Source organism: Pocillopora damicornis, chromosome 11, assembly GCF_964200805.1.
Source record: "Pocillopora damicornis chromosome 11, jaPocDami1.2, whole genome shotgun sequence".
Taxonomy (NCBI): Eukaryota; Metazoa; Cnidaria; class Anthozoa; order Scleractinia; family Pocilloporidae; genus Pocillopora; species Pocillopora damicornis.
Genome location: NC_142680.1, coordinates 13,836,509 through 13,857,534, shown reverse-complemented (window position 1 = coordinate 13,857,534; position 21,026 = coordinate 13,836,509). Strand labels below are relative to the sequence as shown.

General features: G+C 37.1%; 1 protein-coding gene across 1 annotated transcript; it reads left to right on the top strand.

Moving 5' to 3' along the window:
* Window positions 1–329: 329 nt before the first annotated feature.
* On the top strand, window positions 330–19,562 carry LOC113684197 (transient receptor potential cation channel subfamily A member 1). The gene is made up of 30 exons (XM_027201534.2): window positions 330–417; window positions 1,129–1,280; window positions 1,768–1,852; window positions 2,516–2,691; window positions 3,003–3,110; window positions 3,706–3,814; window positions 5,363–5,460; window positions 5,845–5,892; window positions 6,255–6,440; window positions 7,070–7,258; window positions 7,639–7,725; window positions 8,062–8,147; window positions 8,574–8,735; window positions 9,731–9,845; window positions 10,219–10,388; window positions 10,611–10,695; window positions 10,883–10,939; window positions 11,279–11,353; window positions 11,957–12,027; window positions 12,404–12,542; window positions 13,369–13,407; window positions 13,773–13,853; window positions 14,215–14,381; window positions 14,722–14,782; window positions 15,671–15,739; window positions 16,154–16,324; window positions 16,820–16,888; window positions 17,231–17,341; window positions 18,011–18,129; window positions 18,506–19,562. Exons 2-30 carry the CDS (start codon window positions 1,131–1,133, stop codon window positions 18,588–18,590), a joined length of 3,168 nt encoding a protein of 1,055 aa, XP_027057335.2. The 5' UTR covers window positions 330–417; window positions 1,129–1,130; the 3' UTR covers window positions 18,591–19,562.
* The last annotated feature ends 1,464 nt before the right edge of the window (window positions 19,563–21,026 follow it).

The following is a 21,026-nucleotide window of genomic DNA, read 5'->3' as shown; positions in this document are numbered from 1 at the left end:
GTCGCTCACTAATTCTTTGCTGTTTTAGAAACAATCGAACGCAAGAAAAGTAATTTGACTAATTTGAGTTCCAGAATTCCTGAGTTGCCTGCACTTGCCTTTACCAGCTGGGAAGCTGCTCAGATCTCTGGTGAAAAGTCGCCTTGATTATCCGAACTCATTTTAAAGAATCATGCGTCCCTCCGGAAAAAATGAGCGGTCCTTTAAAGAAAGCTTCATTCCTTAAGAGTTGACGGTCTTTGTTCTCCAGGAAGACAATGCTCCATTGTCTTCCCGGCTGTTTTTATTCCCTTGTGACTTAATTGGTCATATGCAAAACGTTTGAAAGATTTGCAACTCAAATCACAGAACAACTGTGCAGTAACTTGATTCTTCGAGACCTTGAAATCAAGCCGGGAAGAGACTTCCTCCCAGTCGGTGAGTATTCGAAGGTGGTATCAGTTTATTTACAGTTTGATCCTTTTTATCTCTGGTGACATATCGATCTTTTGAAATCCGTGAGTTGAGAACCAGTTCCTGTGTTACCTATTTTAAACTCGAAATGAAGTAAGTTCGCAAACACAAGAACGGTGCAATGTACGTCTCTAAAAAACTCCGGTCTTTTTACTCGGACGTTACGTCTTTTCGTGATGGTAGTACTAAATTGGCCTCCAAAGTACTCGAACATCTCTCTATCTCTCTCTCTCTATCTCTCTGCATCATTTTACTAAAGTAAAGTAATTTAGAAATTAGCATCTCCAGATTATTGATCACTGTTATTGAACCAAAAAAACCGATTCAGGCTAGTGATACGTGGTTGATATGCATCAATTTTGTTTTTAAGATACGCAGTGCAGTATGCGCAGTAAAATACCGTCGCACGAGAATCAAAGGGAACCATTTTATCATAATCTCTCTGCATCATTTTACTGGAGCAGCTTAGTATACAAAATTAGCATTTCTAGATTATATTGACCATTTGCTTGACAACGCGTCTCGCAAATGTATGTTGTCCGGCCTTAAAACAAGAACAACAAACTATTATAAAAATTTAGTTCCTCACGTAGAGTAGAGCGCATTGATTTAGAAAGTGGACTTCCTTTAAAAGCAAACTTTAGTTATCATCTATCCCATTGTTTTCATTTTAAGTGATGCCACAAAAAAAGAGGAAAAGAAGTGCATCAAAAGGAAATGCAATGGAGATGAAAAAGAATCGTTTGTCAAGAGACAGACATTATACACTCAGTATTAACTCACTCGAGAAAGTGGAGGAAGAAGTTGATAAAGACGTCCCCAAAGATGTAAGGAACGCCTTCTGTGTGTAACCTTTCATACCGAGTTGTTAAACTAAGATACACCCTGTAGGTTGATTTAGCTGAGGCCCCTATAACCATGTAGCTAGTGGTTCAAGAGAACCTTAGCTGATTCTATTTACCGTGCGAAGAAGAATATTGATAATATGAGAAGCAAAAGGCTGCATGCTTTATCAGAAGGATTATAAAAACGATAACCCCCCAATGGCTGAACTGGTATTATGGCCAATGATACCCTCAAATAGCAGATTTTCCTCGAACTTCGCGGGCCTGCAGCTTCATATTTGGGCAATCTTCCCCGTCGGGTATTGTCAGCCTACTCAAAAGGCTTGTTTTACGAAAAAGCTTCTTTGCTGGGTTAGTGCACAGTTTCTCAGATACTGAAATTGATCCAAAAGTAAATAGGCTTTAGAGCAAACTTCTCCTCCAATTCTTCTCCTGCACTAAACAAATATTAACTCATCACATTTTTTAGAGAGATTCATGGGAAACACAGCTTCAAGAAGCTGCCATATCGGGAGACGTTGAAGTCGTAGAAGAGTTGATTTCAAAAGGAATAGGTGAGTCAAGCAAAAGTTGCTGATGCACACTGTAAACTAAGTACATTTCACCTGAACGAAATACAATTTGCTTTGTGGCTCGTTTTCACTCGTGCATGTCCGACATTGGTAATGTAACAAGTTTCTCTGTGGAGACAGTTCTCTTTCGCTGGATCCTTTTGTCGCTGGCTCATCAATAATAGAATGCATTTGGTTAATAACCATTAACCAGAATGTTTTCACAAATTGGAAGTTTCATCAGCTGCGAATGAGAGTTCAGTCGCCCTTACGTGCAAGATTTATAATAGGATCATTATTTTATATAGCTATGACTGCTAAAGAGGTAGGAAAATATTATTTTTTCAGTTTCTAGCCACAATGGAAAAAATATTTCAGGATGCTCTAAAGGGCTACACAATTCGTCCATAGCTACAATTCTTATTGCAATACCTAAATCCTTTCTCAGAATTATCTGATCAGGGTACTCGGAAATTCAGCAGGGTTTAATCCTCACACTGTTCCTCTCATTCATTTAAGAGTCAACTCAAGGGATCCTTAGACTATCAAATAGCTTTTGATGAAACATGATCCATATTGCCATAAACAACAAAACATAAATTTCCAAATCGCGATAAGTAGTTGATATATTTCAAAATAAAAGATATTGTGATGATCCTGTTACAGCACCGTCTATAACTGATGGGTTTGGCCGCACTCCACTGCATAACGCCATACTAGGCAATCAGCTACGTATCGTGGAGATTTTACTCGGCAAGGGTGCAAATGTCCGAGTCCAGGATGAAAGAGGTGACACGCCTATTCACACAGCTGTAAGAGCTGGTAACGAGAAAATATTGAAGGTACGTCGCGCACTGAAAACAAAAGGCCAGATAGGCGTCTCCTTTTATAGTTCTATGTTACGTATCACTTGTCACAGAGCTTTCATGCCCAAGAACCTCCAATCGTGGCTCGGTTATTAGAACATTCGTCAGGTTTTTTAGGAAATTATGGATCCAGTTCCTTAAAGGGCACCTCTCGTAGTCGTAATAAATCAGTTTAAGATGTTTGTTTATTTGAAAGATAATAAAACGACAATTTCAACAAGGCTATTGAATGACTTTGATCCCACGCTGCATGATAAACTGAACAATAACGTCTATTGTGTTTCTAGAGATTGTTGCAAGAACCTGAATGTGACGTCAACGCAACTGGTCGCAGCAATGTCACGCCGCTTCATCTGGCGGCTGGAATGGATCGTGTCCAAATCTGCAAACTGCTGGTGAGCAGAGCTTATTGCCATAGCTACTGAACAAAAAATGAGATACGCCAATGCCAAACCAATGAGCTTTCTCAAAAGTATTATTGCAAAGTTTTTGTAATCTGCTAGTAGCGCGCATTAACAATCAACTCAGATTACGCAAATGAGGCGTTTTTCAGCTACCTTGTCTGTTTGAAATTACTGGACACAGTAAAAACAACGATTTCTTTTTTTTCTTACGTGTTTCAGTTTTACTCCAGCTATTTTTCGGACGTGTACAAAAAACTATTTTTAAGCATTAAAATTAAAAAATGGATGCTTTCTCATCCTTTGAAAACCAACCGCCGAACAAATCTTACCTAATTCTAAACCTAACGAAACGACCAGAGCAGAAAATTGCTACTTTTATCAACTGATACAAAGTCTAACAGATGCCATAACGCTGAATCGATCATCCTCACGATCAGAAGTAAATCTGTTCAAGATTAAAAAAACTTTATTTCGAACAAGCTTTTTTCCTCGCAAAATGCGTCATATAACGAGGAAATTGCTATGTATTTTGCAAAAAAAAAATAAAATCAACTATGCAAATTAACTTGCATTAATAATTTTCTAGATTGAACATCAAGCTAAGATAAACAATAGAGATGACGATCAAATGACACCTCTGGGTCATGGTGTGGAGAGAGGAGCGAAAGACGCCGTCAGCTATTTGTTTTATTATGGTGAATATGACTTATCTTTGTAAGCTAAGAAGCATAAATTGTATTGGAAAAGACATGTGCAAGTTTAATTGATACAGGCAGTGAGCAATTATATCTTCAAAATTAACATTTTCCTTATCATAAGCAAGAAGCGATTGTGAATAATGCTACTTGCCCTGGATGAATTTCTAGTTCATCAAAGGTTACCCCTCAAAATCTTTCGGCTTGCAGCACACTTAAGTGAAGATGACAACTTTGTCTCACTACAAAACACAAGATGATGACTTCTCTCAGGGCAAAAGCCCGGACCTTAATTCTGGTGCCCGAACGATCCATTCTGTGCAACATGCTCACCATTTCAGGTTACGTGTCTGAGTCTGATCAGACTGATTATCATGGTAGATAGATAGATAGATAGACGTTTATTAATAATACCTTAATAGCAGCTGGAAGCTGAATTACAAAGGTGTACAAATTATATAATAGAACTATACAATAAAATCAAACCTAAAAGGGAACTAATTTACATATGGGCCCATATACAATTGTAATAGATGTCAATTAAAATGTCTTGCGCTTGCTGGAATGAAAGTATCTCTGAACCGATTTGTTTTAAAGGAAACTCTAAATGGTCTGCGTCGTCGTAACTCCCTAAGTTGATCTCGGTTGTCGAAAGGCAGTAAGTGGTACAAACAATCCAAGGGATTGGAGACGATGTTGTTAAAGAATTTTAAGCAAAGGTCTTCCCTCCGATCCCTTAGGGTTTTCAGCTCTGCCATCTGAAGCACTTCTCTATAATGATTTTCATAACCGTATATAATTTTCAAGGCTCTCTTTTGGACCCGCTCTAAACTTAAGCTCAAATAATCGGGGAGACTATAATGGTAGACCTGACATCCATAAAGTAAGACGGATTGAATGCAAGCAACATAAAAATTCACTAATTCTGGTGATGGTACCTTAGCTCGCTTTAACTGAGTTAAAAAGTAAAGGCGTTTAGCGGCCTTTTTAATCATCTCAGTAACGTGAGTGTTCCACTTGAGGTTGTCTTGAAAATACACACCCAGTAATTTCACGACACTAACGGCGCTAACCTTAGAGCCATTAATTTCTATGAGATCGTAGGAAGGAGGGGAGCGCACGAAGGAAACTCTTAGCTCATTACATTTTTTCGGATGAAGTTGAAACGAGTTAAGTGTTGACCAGGTAGCTACTTCGTTTATCATAGACTGAGCATTGCTAGGACCACCCTTGCTTATGATTTCATACACTGTCGTGTCATCTACATATTTTATACAGTCACTGGCTGATGGTACTTTCAAATCATTTATCATAACCAAGAATAGCCACGGTCCCAATTTTGTTCCCTGCGGTACAATCATCAATCGGTCAATCATGAAAAATAATGACATGACATCTCATCAAGGCTACTTGTTGTATAATTCAAGCTACATCTATATACCATCGTCCCTCTAGTGATTCCTTCCTTAACAATTATTGTTGCAATGTATAATTCGATATTTTAGTTGGTGGTAACATTAATCATGAGCTTTTTCGTCCTCATTTTAGCCCGCTCCCAAAAGTTCGATTTGGATTCATTTCTTTACAAGGCTGATTTGGATGGCTCTTCCCTTCTGCATATGGCAGTTGATGGTGGAAATATTAAGGTAAATTTTGCACGTAAAACGTCTTCTTGAACGTTAGGACGATAAACAGAAAAATTAATGTACTTACATTACAAACATTCGCTTGCATAAGGATATAATACATTGACAACATTAACGACTAGGCGGGTGGAAATTAACATCGATAAAACAATGACCATATGTCCCGATTCTGCGGTCGGAGACAAGCTGCAAATGTCAACAATCTCAAACAGAAATACGTGCAAATATTTTCTTTCCTAGGTATGAAAACTTTATTACAAAGACGGGTGAAATCATTCTCCTAAATGCTCTCTACAACTGTTTTTAACCAAAGGTGGTATGTTGCTGCTGCTACTATTAAACAACTGTCACTTTTGGATGAAATCCTTGATTTTTTTCCCACAGATTGTAGAGCTGTGTCTACTAAATGGGTCCAGAGTGCGATGTCCAAAGGTTGGTTGCATAAAGCTGATCAAGAGTTCCTTTTACTGACATATCGTATATTTTGAAATTAAAAGAAAAGCTCGCAAAGTTACATGTATCTAGTGCATTGTGTTTAATTCTCCTGTGAGTTATGATTTTGTCTGTACAAGGTATGATATGACGTAAATATGGTTACCCTCGTATTGAGAGTGCTTAAAGTAATCTCAGAGTTTTTTTACCATGGAATCTACAACTTAGAGCATATCATGACGTCAAAATATTTGTCTCGATCTTTTTTTTTTTTTGTCATTCAGTAAAACAGTCATTATCATCATTATCATAAGTAATTTCAGTCATAACATTATATTACTTTTTCTTTTATTGTTTTCCAGACCTCTGATAAGAGCACAGCCTTTCATTTGGCGTGTGCACAAGGCTCCATGGAAATTGTCAAACTTTTGGTCAGTTATGACTTTTCAATTTGTCGAATAACGCTGCTCGACGCCGAGGGAAAGACACCTCTCCATAGAGCCGCCACTAACAATCACGTGTCTGTGGTTGAATACCTTCTGGATCAGGTAGGAAAGGTTTGTTGGTTTCTTATGTTCTACTTTTTCTTTTGTTGAGCAAGAACGTTGATTATTTGCGAATGGTAACTAGCCAATTAGACGTTCATTTCCGTTTGTCTGTCTTGCTTCGTTTCTAAATTCATATTTTTAGATTTTTACAGCCTTTTTTCATTTGCATCACCAAGACTAGGTGAACGAATAGAGATTCAGTGGAAACGATGACTTAGTCACCATTTTTTGTTTGTTTTGTTTTGTTTTGTTAAACGTTTTAAGTGTCTCCCTACAGACAGAATGGACTCCTTCTCTTGATACCCACTAACGTACATATATATATATATATATATATTTATATAATAAGCTCAGTTATGCACGCATTCTGATTGGTTCTCACTTATGATCTATTGGACAACAGACGTTTATATGATGTCACCACTACAACTTTTTTTCCGTATATTTTAATTCTTTATTGTATAAAACAAATAGATTCCAAGTTGCCGTGCGTCTGTTCATTAATAGATCAGAGGACGTCAAAATGTGGTAAGAACATCAGTGACACACTTGGCTGCGCCTCGTGTGCCACTTTTTTGTTCTTACCACATTTTGACGTCATCTGAGATAAAGATACATTACCTATACAGGGCGCCGCAATAGACCCCCCTGACAAGTCACGATGCACTCCCCTCTACCAAGCAACTTCCAAAGGCGCAGTAGACACAGTGGGTTTCCTACTTAAGCGAGGTGCTGACGTCACTGTGAAGACTATACAACTGAGATCAGTGATCCACGCGGCTGTTCCTTTCCCCAATGTCATGGAGTTGCTGTTGAGGGTTTGTAATAATTATCTCAAATTCTTTGCAAACCTTTTTGGATAAACCATAGCGTTTACGAATTATTGTCCTTTCTTTTCTATGGTTGCGGTGTGACGAAAGTCAAAAAAGAAAATTTAGATGATTCAAAGATTCTTGCAATAGTTTCAGTAACATTGTAATATACCTATTCAGGGAAAACTGCCATCAAGGTATTTTTTTATTATTATTTTTTTTTTTTGGTGTTATTGCTGTTGTGTTTGTTTCCAGCACAAACAACCAGATCCCTATGTTCTGTCTTATTACGGCCGCCATGAACGTTTAATCAGGCTGTAAGCCCGATACCTCTTACAATGCTAGACGATTCTGTCACTCGTAATAATTGGTTGTATCAAACGCAGGTGCCTTCCTCAGCGTATCTTATCACAGATAAGGATTACAAAAGCCTGACACCAGCTGACTACGCGGCAGCAAAGGGACAATCTAAGGTAAAAATTGCACCCACGATGAAGATACCCACGCCAGTGCTCGCTGGCTCCGAGTAAGATTATCACGACCCTACTTATAGTTTACCAAACGTTTCTCGAATGTATTGAACGCCATTTTGAAATTGCATGAACTGCAAACGCTAATGAGTTACTTTATGATTGGAAACGTAAAAGGTCACAGAATATTTGTTTCACCTGAAGTAACTATTCATTCGATCACAGTTACACAAACTGCACCGATCTTTGCATTACAATTATGTCAGGCTTCAACCCTTCACTAACCCACCCTTTATTTGAATTGTTTTCTCGTGGATTAACACATCGTTATCTCTTTAGACCATCTCACTTCTGATGGAAACCAACAAAGCTGCCGCTAGTTCGACGTCAAACGAATTGGACACACCTCTGCATATCGCAGCAAAGTAAGATGTACATGAGATGACGACGACTTTCATTCAGGGTTAATTTAATTTGATTAATTGCTAAAAAAAACCTGCTACTCCAACTTCAGAGGAATCATCGTGTAGTTGAGGCTACTTTTGAGGAGGCTAAATAGTCTTTACATCAGTTTGGAAGAGTTAGCATCCCTTTTGTATCCCGAAGATGAATTTTCAGATTACAATCAGAAAGATGTAGAGCAAGCAAGTATTTTAGCAAAAAGAAAAGAAAAACAAAGAAACAAAGCCATTTCACTTACTTCAGGAAGGAATACAAGAAAAATAAAGCAAGAAACTACAAAAAGAAAAAAAAACACCGTTTGTGTCGCTCAAAAGCTGACATGATCACCAATCTTGGTCTTACTGATCTTTTACCAATGGAAAGATACTGATGAAGTTCTCTTGTTGCAGATTCGGGTGGTTGCCAATAGTGGAGAGTCTCTTGGTTGGACGAAATGTTCGTATGATAAATTTACAAAACAACAAAGGCATGACTCCTCTTCATCTTGCTTGTTCCGAAGGACATGACCTGGTGGTCGAGTACCTCATGACTAAAGCAGCAACCATAGAGAAGTACGTCGGGTTCTATTAACGATTTTCTTACCCATCAGTTACTTGGCCTTCGGATACCTAATGTTAGAAATGAAAATGGAACAGCAGAATTCTCCCCCGGCTTTGATTTAAAACTATTCAAACGTTTAATTTTTTTTCCACTTGTCAAATGATGATTACTTTAATTCAATATTAAAAAAAAGATAAAATTATGACAGTGGTAGTGATAAGGAAATTCAACATTTAGATTTTAAAAAAGTCTGAAGCGTAACTATTGTATTCAATAACTTCGTGTAACATCGTCAATTGGGATTGGACTAGTTTTATTCCACATGCTAGACGCAAGGGGAGAAAAAAAATAATGGTCATCAAACTCGTTCACCAGAAAATTTTGAATTACCTTTCTATCCAGCTTAAACCAAAGAGAAAAAGTCGTGCAAGGCATGCGAGCCAATCATACGAAGGGATGACTTCGATAGCAAAATAAATGGTGATCCCAAAATTGTTCAAAGTTAGCCAACTGTTTTCATTAGCCACTTCTCGTCCTTAGAAAACTGTTGGACTAACGTTTTGTTAAGTCGATTGCCGAAACGAGACGATGCTAAGCCCTAAGTTTCATAAAGTTCATGGAAAAAAATTGTCATACAAGATGTCATACAACAGTTTATGACCGAGTACTTTCACTGAGACTTACCGAGTATGAAAACGCACAGTACTATAAAATAAAGGTGAAAAGTTCCAAATGGTCGGAGTTTACTTGGTGGCTATGTAAAGAGAACTCGGGGCAACTAAGAACAAATCCTGGGACCAGCAGAATGGAGTTGAGCCCTTGACATACAGATCACAAGTTCAGCGCACTACACCACACTACCTTCATGAAGTAAAGCAGTTTCAAAGTGCATGTAATGAACAGCTTATGATGCAAAATCTCTTCGAACCTGAGAGAAACTGTTCAAAGCCACCGCTTTTCTGGCCGGTTGGGGACTAATGTCAGTTACTTTGCTCACTCCATATAGGGACCAAAATCAAAAGACAGCCTTGCATCTAGCAGCCTCCCGGGGTTCAAAGAGGTGCATTGTGTCCATCTTGGAAACACATCCGGAGTGCCTGAACAATGTGGACGAAAATAAGGTCAGCCAAGTCAATTTTCATTAATTTCAAATGAAACATTAATCCAATTTAAAGTGCATGCGGGAAATTGGAAAAAAGTAATTCTGGCCTTTTTTCAGAGGAATGAGTAACACATTATGTTAACTTTCTTCAGTGTGGCCTCGAAACTTGGTTGTTAGTTTTCAGTCAGTCTTTGGAAATATTCAGTGATTTCAAGCCCGTTCGTTTTCCAGATTATCATTTCCTCAACAGGCGCATAAATTGTGTTTTTACTTTTGAGGACAAGTTCGAAAGCTACAAAAAAAAAATGATGCGTTTCCAACATGTTTACTGCAAATGGTTTTAAGAGTTAAAAGAAAGAAATTAACCCAAAACTCTCCTCTTTCTTCGACAGAATACAGCTTTAAACCTGGCCTCATTTGAAGGTCACGCTGAGATTGTTGTGTATTTATTGTCACTTAAAGATCAAGAAATTCTGATGAACGCCTATAATCAGAATGTACTGGACATAGCACTTAAGGAGGAAAAGGAGAATGTTGCCATTGCGATTGCAAAGCATGATCGGTAATGATGTGCAACTAATTCCTAGCATGTGATTTTAGGACAACTGACCTTGAAAACTAGTGCAGTCGTTAATTCTGTGAAAGGGGTAATCGCAACAGGCGTACCTGTGAACATTTTGTAACATTCTCGATGCCTTCGTTAATTTATCAATTACTCATTAAAAAAATACAAAGTAGGACTTCTGAAACAGTCGTGAAAGACCATTTTCCTCTATTTCAAAAGATGGAGGGAGATTCTGAATTCATCAGCGCCAGGCTCCTTGCTCATGATGCAAGATCTGGTTATCAAGATGCCAGAAGTTGCAGAGGTAAGAACAAGAGCTCGATTTTTAATAAGTACTAATGACTTTAGGTCCGTTGTCTTATCTGCATGGTACGAGATATGACCGGCGCTTAAAAAAAATTATATCAATTTTTACCCAATAATGTTCTCAGTTTTACTTTTGTGGCACTCGCAAGTTTCGTTAACATTATGATACTTTTTGAAATCGACAGGCTATTTTGGATCAGTGCGTGACGGAGGAAGGTGACGAATTGAAACCTCATTTTAGAGTAAGTAAAAAACTGGCTCTTAGTGTATCTAAAATAATTTCCAAGGTGCAACCTCCCCCGAGGCCCCAACCTCACTACCTGCCTTGGTTCCTTATTCTAATGAGTTGTCCGTTTAGGATTCTCTTATGTGATTGTTAATAAGGTCATTGGATGTATTGCAGTTGGTGACCTTTGACAGTAAAATCACCTCACAATATGCATAAGGTGCAGTTTGAATGCTTATTTACTGCAAGAACCAACATTTCCCTCTTGAAGCAGCACATTATCATCGTTAACTGCCCGGAAAGTATCTATACTTGCAGTAATGTTTTTTGTTGATGCGACTTCTTTTTCTTAAAGATGAGGAGAGATTTAACAATAATTCAACCAAAGTACGTCCCAAATCCTGAGAAGGACCAGCTGACTGTGCTGAAGGTAATCACAGTTTCTTTCTTCACGTCGATCTAGCAGTCCTTTGTTAGGAATTTACTTCCTTGCTCCCTCGCTACCGCCTCGTCACTTAAATAAATCATTCCTTTCCAATTTTTTGTTTCACCGAAGACAATCAACATTTCGGCATGACTGAAGAATACCCAGTTAGGATTTTTGTCTTTCCCTCGGTCCAAACTTCAACAGTTAAAGCGCGGGAATGCCGTTCGAAAGGACGGGAGGTGGAGGGTCTTAAAATAACAATAGTTTACGAGCGACCTTTGCAAATACATCAGCTACATCTTCGAATAGTTTCACATCCGTTTCTTTTGACGAGCTTATTCTCTCTGAATGATTATTTGTTTCGATTTATTGAGAATTCTGGCAAAGGAAATGATTCGCTCAAAAAGAGGGGATTAGAGGTTAAATTTAATGACCGAAAGTCAGCTGCTTTTCGCGATTCTTGTGTTTGGAGACAGGGCGGTGTTAAAAGGTTCAGAGGCCTCTTGAAAGACCCTCCACTAGCCTACGTGGGAAGCCCTGAAATTCGAAACGATACTGGCTGAATTTTACAATAATAACAGTGTTCTGTCTTTTCTTTTATGTTAGACTATGGTAAAATATCGCCGTGATAAGTGCCTTACTCACAAAGTCGTCTTCAATCTCATGCATTTAAAGTGGTAGGTCTTGAGTTACAGTAAGATTGGACCAAGCTTTGCTCAATACTTAACTAACGAAATTGTATCAACTACCGACATAGTGTCACATTTAACAACAGAAGCTCAGTGTTCTAGTGAATGTATGGCAACAAGCACGATAAGGCTGTGACGACAAAACATGAGCCACTTCACAAACACATTCCATACATATATCGCTCCGTCTGTCTGTTTCGGAACCAAATATGCTTAAAGAAGTGTTAAGAAGTAATAGGTTTTTCTTTTAGAGGTTTCATAAAAACAAAAAAAAGCAGCTTGCCCTATGGAAATAACCCCAAAGACAAAAAATTTGTTTTATAAACGAATATATAAACTTTTAATGCTGTAATCTTATTTTTAGGAAGAAGTTCGGTTTCACATCCCTCATTTTCAGCCTATTTCTCTATCTCACGTACCTACTATCGCTGACTGCCTTGGCTATGTACTCTCGAGACAACGAAAAGAAGATCTGTGCGTCAAACGACACAGACATGAGAAGGGTAAGTGTTATTCGAAAAAGGGAAGGTCATGCTCACTCCAAAATTTGTTCAATGAATATAAACAACATTGTTTTTACCAGCAGATGTTTAAAGAAGTATTCGTCATCAGTTCACAATGGAAAATTTCAACCATTAATAGTGATAGTCACACGTTCCACAATTTTGGACGTCTCTTGATGCTTGCATGCCAAAAAATTCGCAAAAGAAGTGTCAATTTTTCCTACTCACAAAGTACCTTGATGGTACGAACCAAATTTTTTTAATAGGAAGAAAAAGCAAGAACAAGGCAGTCAAAAAGGGAAACTTTGTTTGTAAATTATTATCTTCCTTGAGCAAAGAATTTTTCAACGAGCTCCGACTTTATGTACTGAGCAAGTTGTGAGTCTAGACGTAGTTAAAATTGACGACCTGTAGTTGTGATATGTCTTCGATCTCTTCATCATGAATAACTATAATCAGAGCTTAATAAATAAACCTGGGACCCATTTTGACTTTTTTTAATAATTACGTATTTTAATGTTTACAGTAATAGGGTGTAGATTTCACTAGGGGGCATTTCCCCTCTCCTCCATCGATTAGTCAAAGATCTAAAAGAAATGCTTTTTGGTTTTTCGGTTGTTTCTAACCAATACCGTTGATGAAGAAGACATTAAGCGTCCCTTTTCATCCATTCCATGGCAGAGTCTATCTGGCTATTAGACAACCAACAGACGGAAGTTGAACGAGATACTAGACATGATCCTGAAAGTTATTTTATGCCTAGAAACTATTTTTGAATAAAGAAGCAATCAAAAAACTGTCATATTTTTTCTGCTTAATCTTAAAGGATTATCTTGAGGACATGCCCACCACTCGCTCCGATATGGTAAGTCAGCGCAATAATTTTTATAATTCCACGGTCATTAACGACTTGATTTCAGGCAGTATATCTTTTTACAAATATTGCGTCGAACCCAAACGTGTGAAAGTACAACTCGTGGAGGAATTTAAGCACGCCTTGCAGAAGTGAAGAAAGTGTCTGCAATCTTTTTCAGCAAAATATAAAACAGATCCGGCTTATTTCGAACTATACTATGATTATAATAGTTAAGGAGAAGATCCTCATATATTCCAAACAATTTGAACTCCCATAGAGGTTCAGTTCATTTGCTGCAAAATCCTTTTTTCTTTCTTGTGTCGCTTAGAATATTCATTCAAATAATTTTCCGTGCTCTTGTTCTCTTACTCCAGTTCATTCAAGTGCTTACTTACGTCGTTCTTATACTCACGCTTGTCCATTTAGCGAGTGAAGTTTTTCAATTACTCAAAAAGGTAAGAGAGTCAAAGGAATGAGAAAATTCATTATTATATAGCAAAAATAAACCAAAATGAACTCATTGAAATAAATCAAATACTTATTGTGTAACTCTGATACATATGAAATATTATATTAGAGCAAATAAGCTATACTTGAGATTATTCAAAACTTTCTCTTTGTTAAAACAACCAGACTTTCATGTAAACTTTTGGGCCAAACTTTAATTTTGTTCAGGATTTTGATAATCTATGCTATTCCTGTGGAGTTAGTATCTTTTCTGATGATGGTCGATATGCTAACGGTGTTAAATTTCTGGATTTGTTCCTTTTATAAGTTTTGCAGGTTGACTATTATGAATTTGTTCTTTTATTTCAGCGTGCAAACTACTTGGTATCCGTCTCAAACTATATTGTGCTTACTGGATACATCATTACAATGTTGTACATTTTCCCCCCCAACGACTGCAAGTCTGGCTTCCAAATCCAAATTGGAGCCCTTTCTTTGTTCTTCGGTTGGATGAATCTGATCCTCTATTTACGAAAGTAAGTAAAATATAATTCCAATTAATACGAACAGTGTTAATAAAATATCACTTCACGAGTTTACTGAAACCAACATAATGACCAGCTCCCAGTAAGCTTGTTAGCTTAGTTGGTTGAGCACTGCACCGGTATCGAAGAGGTCATGGGTTAAAATCCCGTACAGGCTTGAACTTTTTTCAGGCCTTATTTCCACTGCTGCTTAAGATCTTTTTCCGGTTTGTGAGGCCACGTTAGAAAATTTATGCAGTTTGCGTTTAATTTTTTTTAATTTGTTTGCGTAGTTACATAATATTTCATATGTATAGGAGTCGACTGTCACGTATATGCATTTTATATTCAGACTTTCCTTTTTGGGATCATACGTCATCATGTTGGCCACGATGTTTATCACGTTGTTTAAGGTGAGTCATAGTTATATTTTATTCGAACAGTTAAATAGTTTTCTTCATTCTTTTATACAATACGTGTTCCTTATTGAACAGTTTAACATATTATATAACCCAGTCATTAATTTTTGCACGAATCTATCGGCGACTTTACATCACGTGGCGCAAATTACACGTTATATCCTGCCCATTAATTTTCCCGCGATTCCATTAGCTATGTTACATCACGTGTTGCAAACCTACAGGACAGTCATCTCGTGATAACCCCCGAATACGTCAATGTTTATCCCCCGTTTATATCTGTTCAAAAGAAACTAAGCCAGCGGAAAAAAGCCAGCTCAAAAGTTTCACTTTTTCACTTTTGTTAATTTGTTGACTTGAAAAAAACTCATCTTCTAGAGTCCAGTGATTGTAACCTTAAAAAAGCTGATCTCAAATAGTGCCTTTAAAAGTGCAAGAAAAGCAACAAAATTTGCCGTCAACGCGCGCTATGAAAATTAATAGAAGGGTAATAAAATAAATAAAGCCTTGTCTGGCTTGCTGGCATGTTGATTGATGATATCCTTAGCCAAGAAAATGTCCACAAAATTTCACATTTTCCCTTCGACCTTCACTTTTTGGCCAAATTTTTATTTCTTGGACAATATCTCAGCCGCGCACATTACCAGACGCCTAGAGGCGTTTATTTATTAAATATGCAGGGAGATTTTGCGATTAGCGTCGTTGTTACCGAGCCCAGTAGGGGCGAGGCAAAATGCGAGTAATGAGCCTTTTTCGCGCGTTCCGATGTCCTAAAGTGGCGTAAGAGTGGAATAATTAATTCCGTTATTCAGATGCATTTTCTTTTGTTACGATCTAAGTGATTCTTTTTATAAAAATAAAAGTACTTTGTATTTCAAACAGGTGTTAGTGCTGTTTCTTTTGTTCATCTTGGCATTCGGTACAACTTTCTACATGCTGATTGACGAAAACGTGAGTTGAAACATTAGCCTTTCTCTATCAATTCCTTAGAAGTCTCTGCTATTGAATACATTGGGCGTAGCGCTACTGTTAAACCTTTAATGTGATAGAGAGCTTAAAAGTTACTTCCTGATCTTAAGGCTGACTTAATACAACAAGATGACTTCCCCATTCCTGGTAGTGCGTAAAGGCTTCATGACTCTAAAGCAACAGGTTAGGAGGCACTGAGTGGCTCGAGGCTTAAATGCCTAAGGGCTTAGAAATCCAAGCGACATAATCAGCAGTTGGGATATGGGGATACAAACTCCCTGAGTCTTTAGCACTTCGGAGCTCTACATATTGAACCAAGTTATATTATTTGAGTATATTATGACGGAATGTTTGTTCATTATATTTATTATTACGCTCATTCCCTTTTTCTCTCAGGAATCAGCAACTTCACTGCCTAAGTGGATTCTGACTACTTTTGTGATGACTCTGGGAGAGTTGAATTACGCTGATAACTTCATGCCCTGGGAGTACCCTTTCGCCATCCTGATCAATACCCTCTTTGTCCTTTTCGTCCTGGCAATGCCTATCATTCTCATGAATATGCTGGTAAGAATCGTTTTTCTATATTTATGTATTATTCTGTCAACTGCGAAATGAAGCAATTTAGCCCAACAGTAAAGCAAACAGTTCCCTCCTTTTTTAATAAAAGCTCATATCTCTGATTAACTCGTACCCTCACCGCGGTACCAGGGGTGCTTTTTCGATAGAATACCCCAAATAGCCATTGATACGTTCTACACTGGATGTGGGATGAACATCTACATGTAGGGGACATTTTTTTGCTTCCATTTTACTTTGTGTCCTCTTTCCTGTACTTATCATACTACGATAGAGATCGCAGTATGAAGGAATTATTACCTACTTCCCTTAGGTCTAATTCAGTGAACAATGAAAATTGGGCGGTGGAATTAAGTAATAAAAGCATTTCCAGTTACGCTAAGTAATGTTTATATATTAAACTCTCTACGACCAAAATCATATAGTTCATTATTTACAAAATGTTTCGATTTCAATTTGACGAAATCTTTACCTCTTTCACAGGTAGGTCTTGCTGTTGGGGACATTGAAAACATCCAGAAAAATGCCACAATGGACAGATACGTTATGCAGGCAAGTGTTTATATCAAAACTTTTTTAAATCAATCTTCTTTGAAATGTCAAGTTTTTGACACTTAATAGTTCTGCAAATAATAAATCTTAATAAAACCCGAATTACTTGCACTGTAATATATTTTTTCGTCTCGTCACGAGAATGGGACATAGAAAAATGAGTCCCTATGAAGAAAGGATAATTGTTGCTGCTTTCTTATCTGTAGTTTGACCTCGCTAAATACAGAGTTGTCCAGTTTCTCGACACGTTTACATTTGCAGTTCAGACTATATTCTCAATGAACTGGATAGTCATATAGTAGTCAACCACTGAACTATTTTTATGTTTATTTACTTTAACAGATAAAGATGTTACTGGAAACCGAGGAACAACTTCCACGCTGTCTACGCAAACATGTTCAATTCGAAAAATTTGTCGAATATCCCAACAAAAAACTTCCGTTGAAAACAAGGGTATTAATTTTTTCTCAAATTCTTGTGTTGATAAATGATGGTAATAGGACCGAGTAGAGTCGATTAACAAAAATCGGACGAACGCGAAGCGGGAGTCTTATTTGTCAACCATGAGTATGATTACGCACAGAATTGGACGACACGAAGTCCTATTACTAATTAATCATAACCGTTACGATTTCTGAGAAAAAGAAATAAATTTAGGATAAACATCTGCGGTAAAGACAGTGTCTTAAATAAAAAAATTCCTCTATTTTGAAAAATTCCCCATCAGTTTTTTCAGTATAAATGGCTGTTGCTATGGTTATTGTGATCAATTTTGTGATTGGTGGATTCAGCTAAGTGGACTAAGTATGATTGGCTGCTTCAACTATCCGATTACAGGTGTCTGATTGCAGCCAGCTGTCCGATTACAACCGTACAGAATGGTTAGTGAAAAACTAACGCAGCTGATGCACCAATCACATTTCAGGAATTTTTAATGGTTTTGATTATCTTTATGACAACACTTATCTGTCCATAATCTCAAAACTGATGCAAGTGCATATTTTTCTTCCAACAAAGAGACTCATACTTTTCTCGTTTTTTTTTTTTTTTTCATCCCAGCAAATATGTCATTTTATTGCAAAGTTTTATGCTGCAAAGTATTACCCCAACCTATTATTTCAGTTATACGATGCTATATGTGGTTTTGGTCATCCGGGAGGTGATGAGAATGAAAAAGACGAACATGATGTCCCTCGTGAAATAATTGACTTAAAAACAAAAGTAGAGGAACAGGAAACAAAGTAAGTTGTCTTTTTTTTTTTGTCTTGTTTTTAATCCGCTCGAAGCTTCAGAGAAAACGTCTGAATGAACATATCAGCACACTCGAAAATTGTCTCAGTTTCCCATTAAGTAATTTTCCAAGATGTCAGAACAGTTTCGCAGGCTTGAGTTTCGATAGTATAAAGCGGAAAAGGAATTCAATTTTCAAAGAAAAAAAAAGAGGAAAATGAACAACAATAAACTTACTGCTTTTAAATATCGCTGCCCGACTTTATCCAGCATGATTCTAAAATATCTATTTGTCTAATGATGTTCACAGTAAGTAAGATTTTTTAAATAATATTCCCGTACATTTGGTTTCTACTTTTATATTTCATTTTTTTTCTCTATTTTCAGAATTAATGAGATCAGCAACATGTTAAGGAAGCAATCACAGATGTTGGAAGTCCTTGCTCAGAAATCGAAACTGAAGGAAGGATAGAACGATGAAGAAGGCCAGGACAGTTCAAATCTCTGCTGAGACCTCTTTAAAGTTCTTGTTTAGTATTTGCAGTTCCTTTCTATTTCACAACAGTTTGAATTTTTTTCTTAGCTTTAAAGATTCTAAAATGACTCGCTGATGTAGAACAACTTACTAAGAATGAACCACTAAATGGTTCATGGTCGGGATAGGGAAGATTTACACAGGTTGTAAATGACAAACTTGAAAAATAAGGCGACATATTCCAAGAGGCACAAACGGTGACGCAAGCACTTAAGATTTTATTTTAGAACATGTGTACATGTAGCTGCAACAAAGATTTCCAAAGGGATTTTACTCAGAGACCCACATGCTTATAAGTCTTGTTTTACGTTTGAGGATAGCTTCACGACTACATATGCGTATAATAGATTTAGCTTAACTTGGTTTGATTTTTATATAACGTGTAGCTGTCTTTGGATTGAGTTCATCAAAGCTAAAAACAACTTTAATTTCAAATTTACCAGCACAAAGAGAATATCGCAGTGAGCCAATGAGAATTTAGAGTGAAAAAAAAGCGGAAAAAAAAACAACCTGAAGGCAGGTTAATATGATTGAACATGCATGTTAACATGTAAGTCGCAATCACTTAAAGGCTTGAATCTGATAGACAGTAAAATGGCAAAGCACAGTAAGCAAACTCGTGCAACACCGGATTAAATCTTTTCCAATCTATTCTCTAGCATTTTTATCATGAATCACTGACACTCCAAGTTAAGTCATCACCTCTTATTAACACCACACAAGATATTATAATTTCCTGCGCTACAGGAATCAGTTTTATTGTAGATTAATATCTTTTTTTCGATAGTTTTTCAGTCATTCGTAAGCAGCTGTTGCCTTGAATGACTATCCGCACCCATAATCTGAGTATTCCATAAAAATTTCAAGAGGGATAAGCTCCACAATAAACGACTTTTTCACCATTGTAAACTATTTGATAAAATATGTATCTCCATCATCGAATCCTGATTCTATTCCTCCGCATTTTCAATGCCTTCATTTCAATCTATAACTGAAACGGTTTCTTTGCAAATTGTAGGTGGAATTTCTGAATCCTACCTTTGGTGTCCACGCTTTCCCTGACCCTCGTCAAATTGTTCGTCAAAACAGTGTTTGTTTTTTCTAACAATTCCACCAGGAAATATTGGTTATGATTTTTCTATCGAGGTCTCACCCCCCTTCTAATGGGAGATATCCTTTCAGAAAAGCTCGAAAGAAAATATGCAAGACATTGTAATAAAAAACTTTTGAAAAGAACAGTGGGTGCCGGAAAGGCAGAAGAGTTGTTAGTAACATGTAAGAAAATATAGGAACGTAGAGGAACATTTTCGAATGCATAGAAACGAGGCATAGAGAAGTGTGATAGCGGCTCTACATTCATCGTTTGCAGATCAACAGTCAAATTCTACCAGAGTTACGGTAAAAAAAGTTGAGCCGATACAAGTTTATTGCTTTCTACAATTTTAATGATTTTCTCAACGTTTATTAGGCTCGCCTTGATATAGAAGAAGATTTTTTACCAATCAAATTTAAGAGGCAGTCCGCGTAAGTACGTATAAGGCAAATTTCGGTCCTGCACCGATTTCCCTAAGTTTTTCACTGAAAGTCAACAATTCTATCCCATGTACAAATATCACATTTGTTTTGATCAATTTTATTTTTCTTTTTTTACGAGACAATTTTAAAGGTCACCCCCAAACTGCTCAATTTGTCTTCTGTGACCCCTATAATTAAGCTATAAATATCGAGCGCTACCAAATCCTTATTTTCCAATCTACAAAGCTGATTATTTTACGTATTTAAGAATGGCTTTCTTTAAATAATTCAAAGGTAAAACAATTGCCTTCTGTAAAATTTTTACCGAGTTATGAAACTTTCAAAATACCATATCGTGAGCATTAAAATTTGTGAGGAGTGAGGTACATGCGCTTGAAAGCTATTTTCTCTTATGTGGGACCTGATCTAGAGTCAAGTCTATTGCAGCTTAAAGGTACTTAGATAGAGCAAGTTAAATATAGAATAAAACTTTGGGCACTCCTCATCCTGCGCCGTAGAGAGCTTTGTGAATTTAATAAATATTCGCCGTCTCGATCGAAACCAAAGATAACGCAGTCCGACCAGCAGACAGGTTTGTAAAGCTTAACAGCCCTAAAAAACTTAAAGGTGCAGGAACAATTATCTGATGGAGTATCAAGATCGATATTAATCATCATTTTGGCTTTTTTTTTTTAACTAAATGGCTCAAATATTCCAGAAAATACTTTTTAATACCTATATGCAAATATAGGTATTAAGCTATATGCGGCCTCCTGGCTGCAGCGATCGCGTTTATACGATACACGTCACAAATAGTTTCCGTAACAACATTTAGCTATTCAAAGAAGTGTTTTTAAA

Bases quoted from the DNA above. Each gene is read 5' to 3' on its own strand.
- LOC113684197 (XM_027201534.2), top strand. From the start codon at position 1,131: ATGCCACAAAAAAAGAGGAAAAGAAGTGCATCAAAAGGAAATGCAATG. The intron at 8,148-8,573 runs GTAAGATGTACA...CTCTTGTTGCAG, and splicing joins CCTCTGCATATCGCAGCAAA to ATTCGGGTGGTTGCCAATAG. The intron at 9,846-10,218 runs GTCAGCCAAGTC...TTTCTTCGACAG, and splicing joins ACAATGTGGACGAAAATAAG to AATACAGCTTTAAACCTGGC.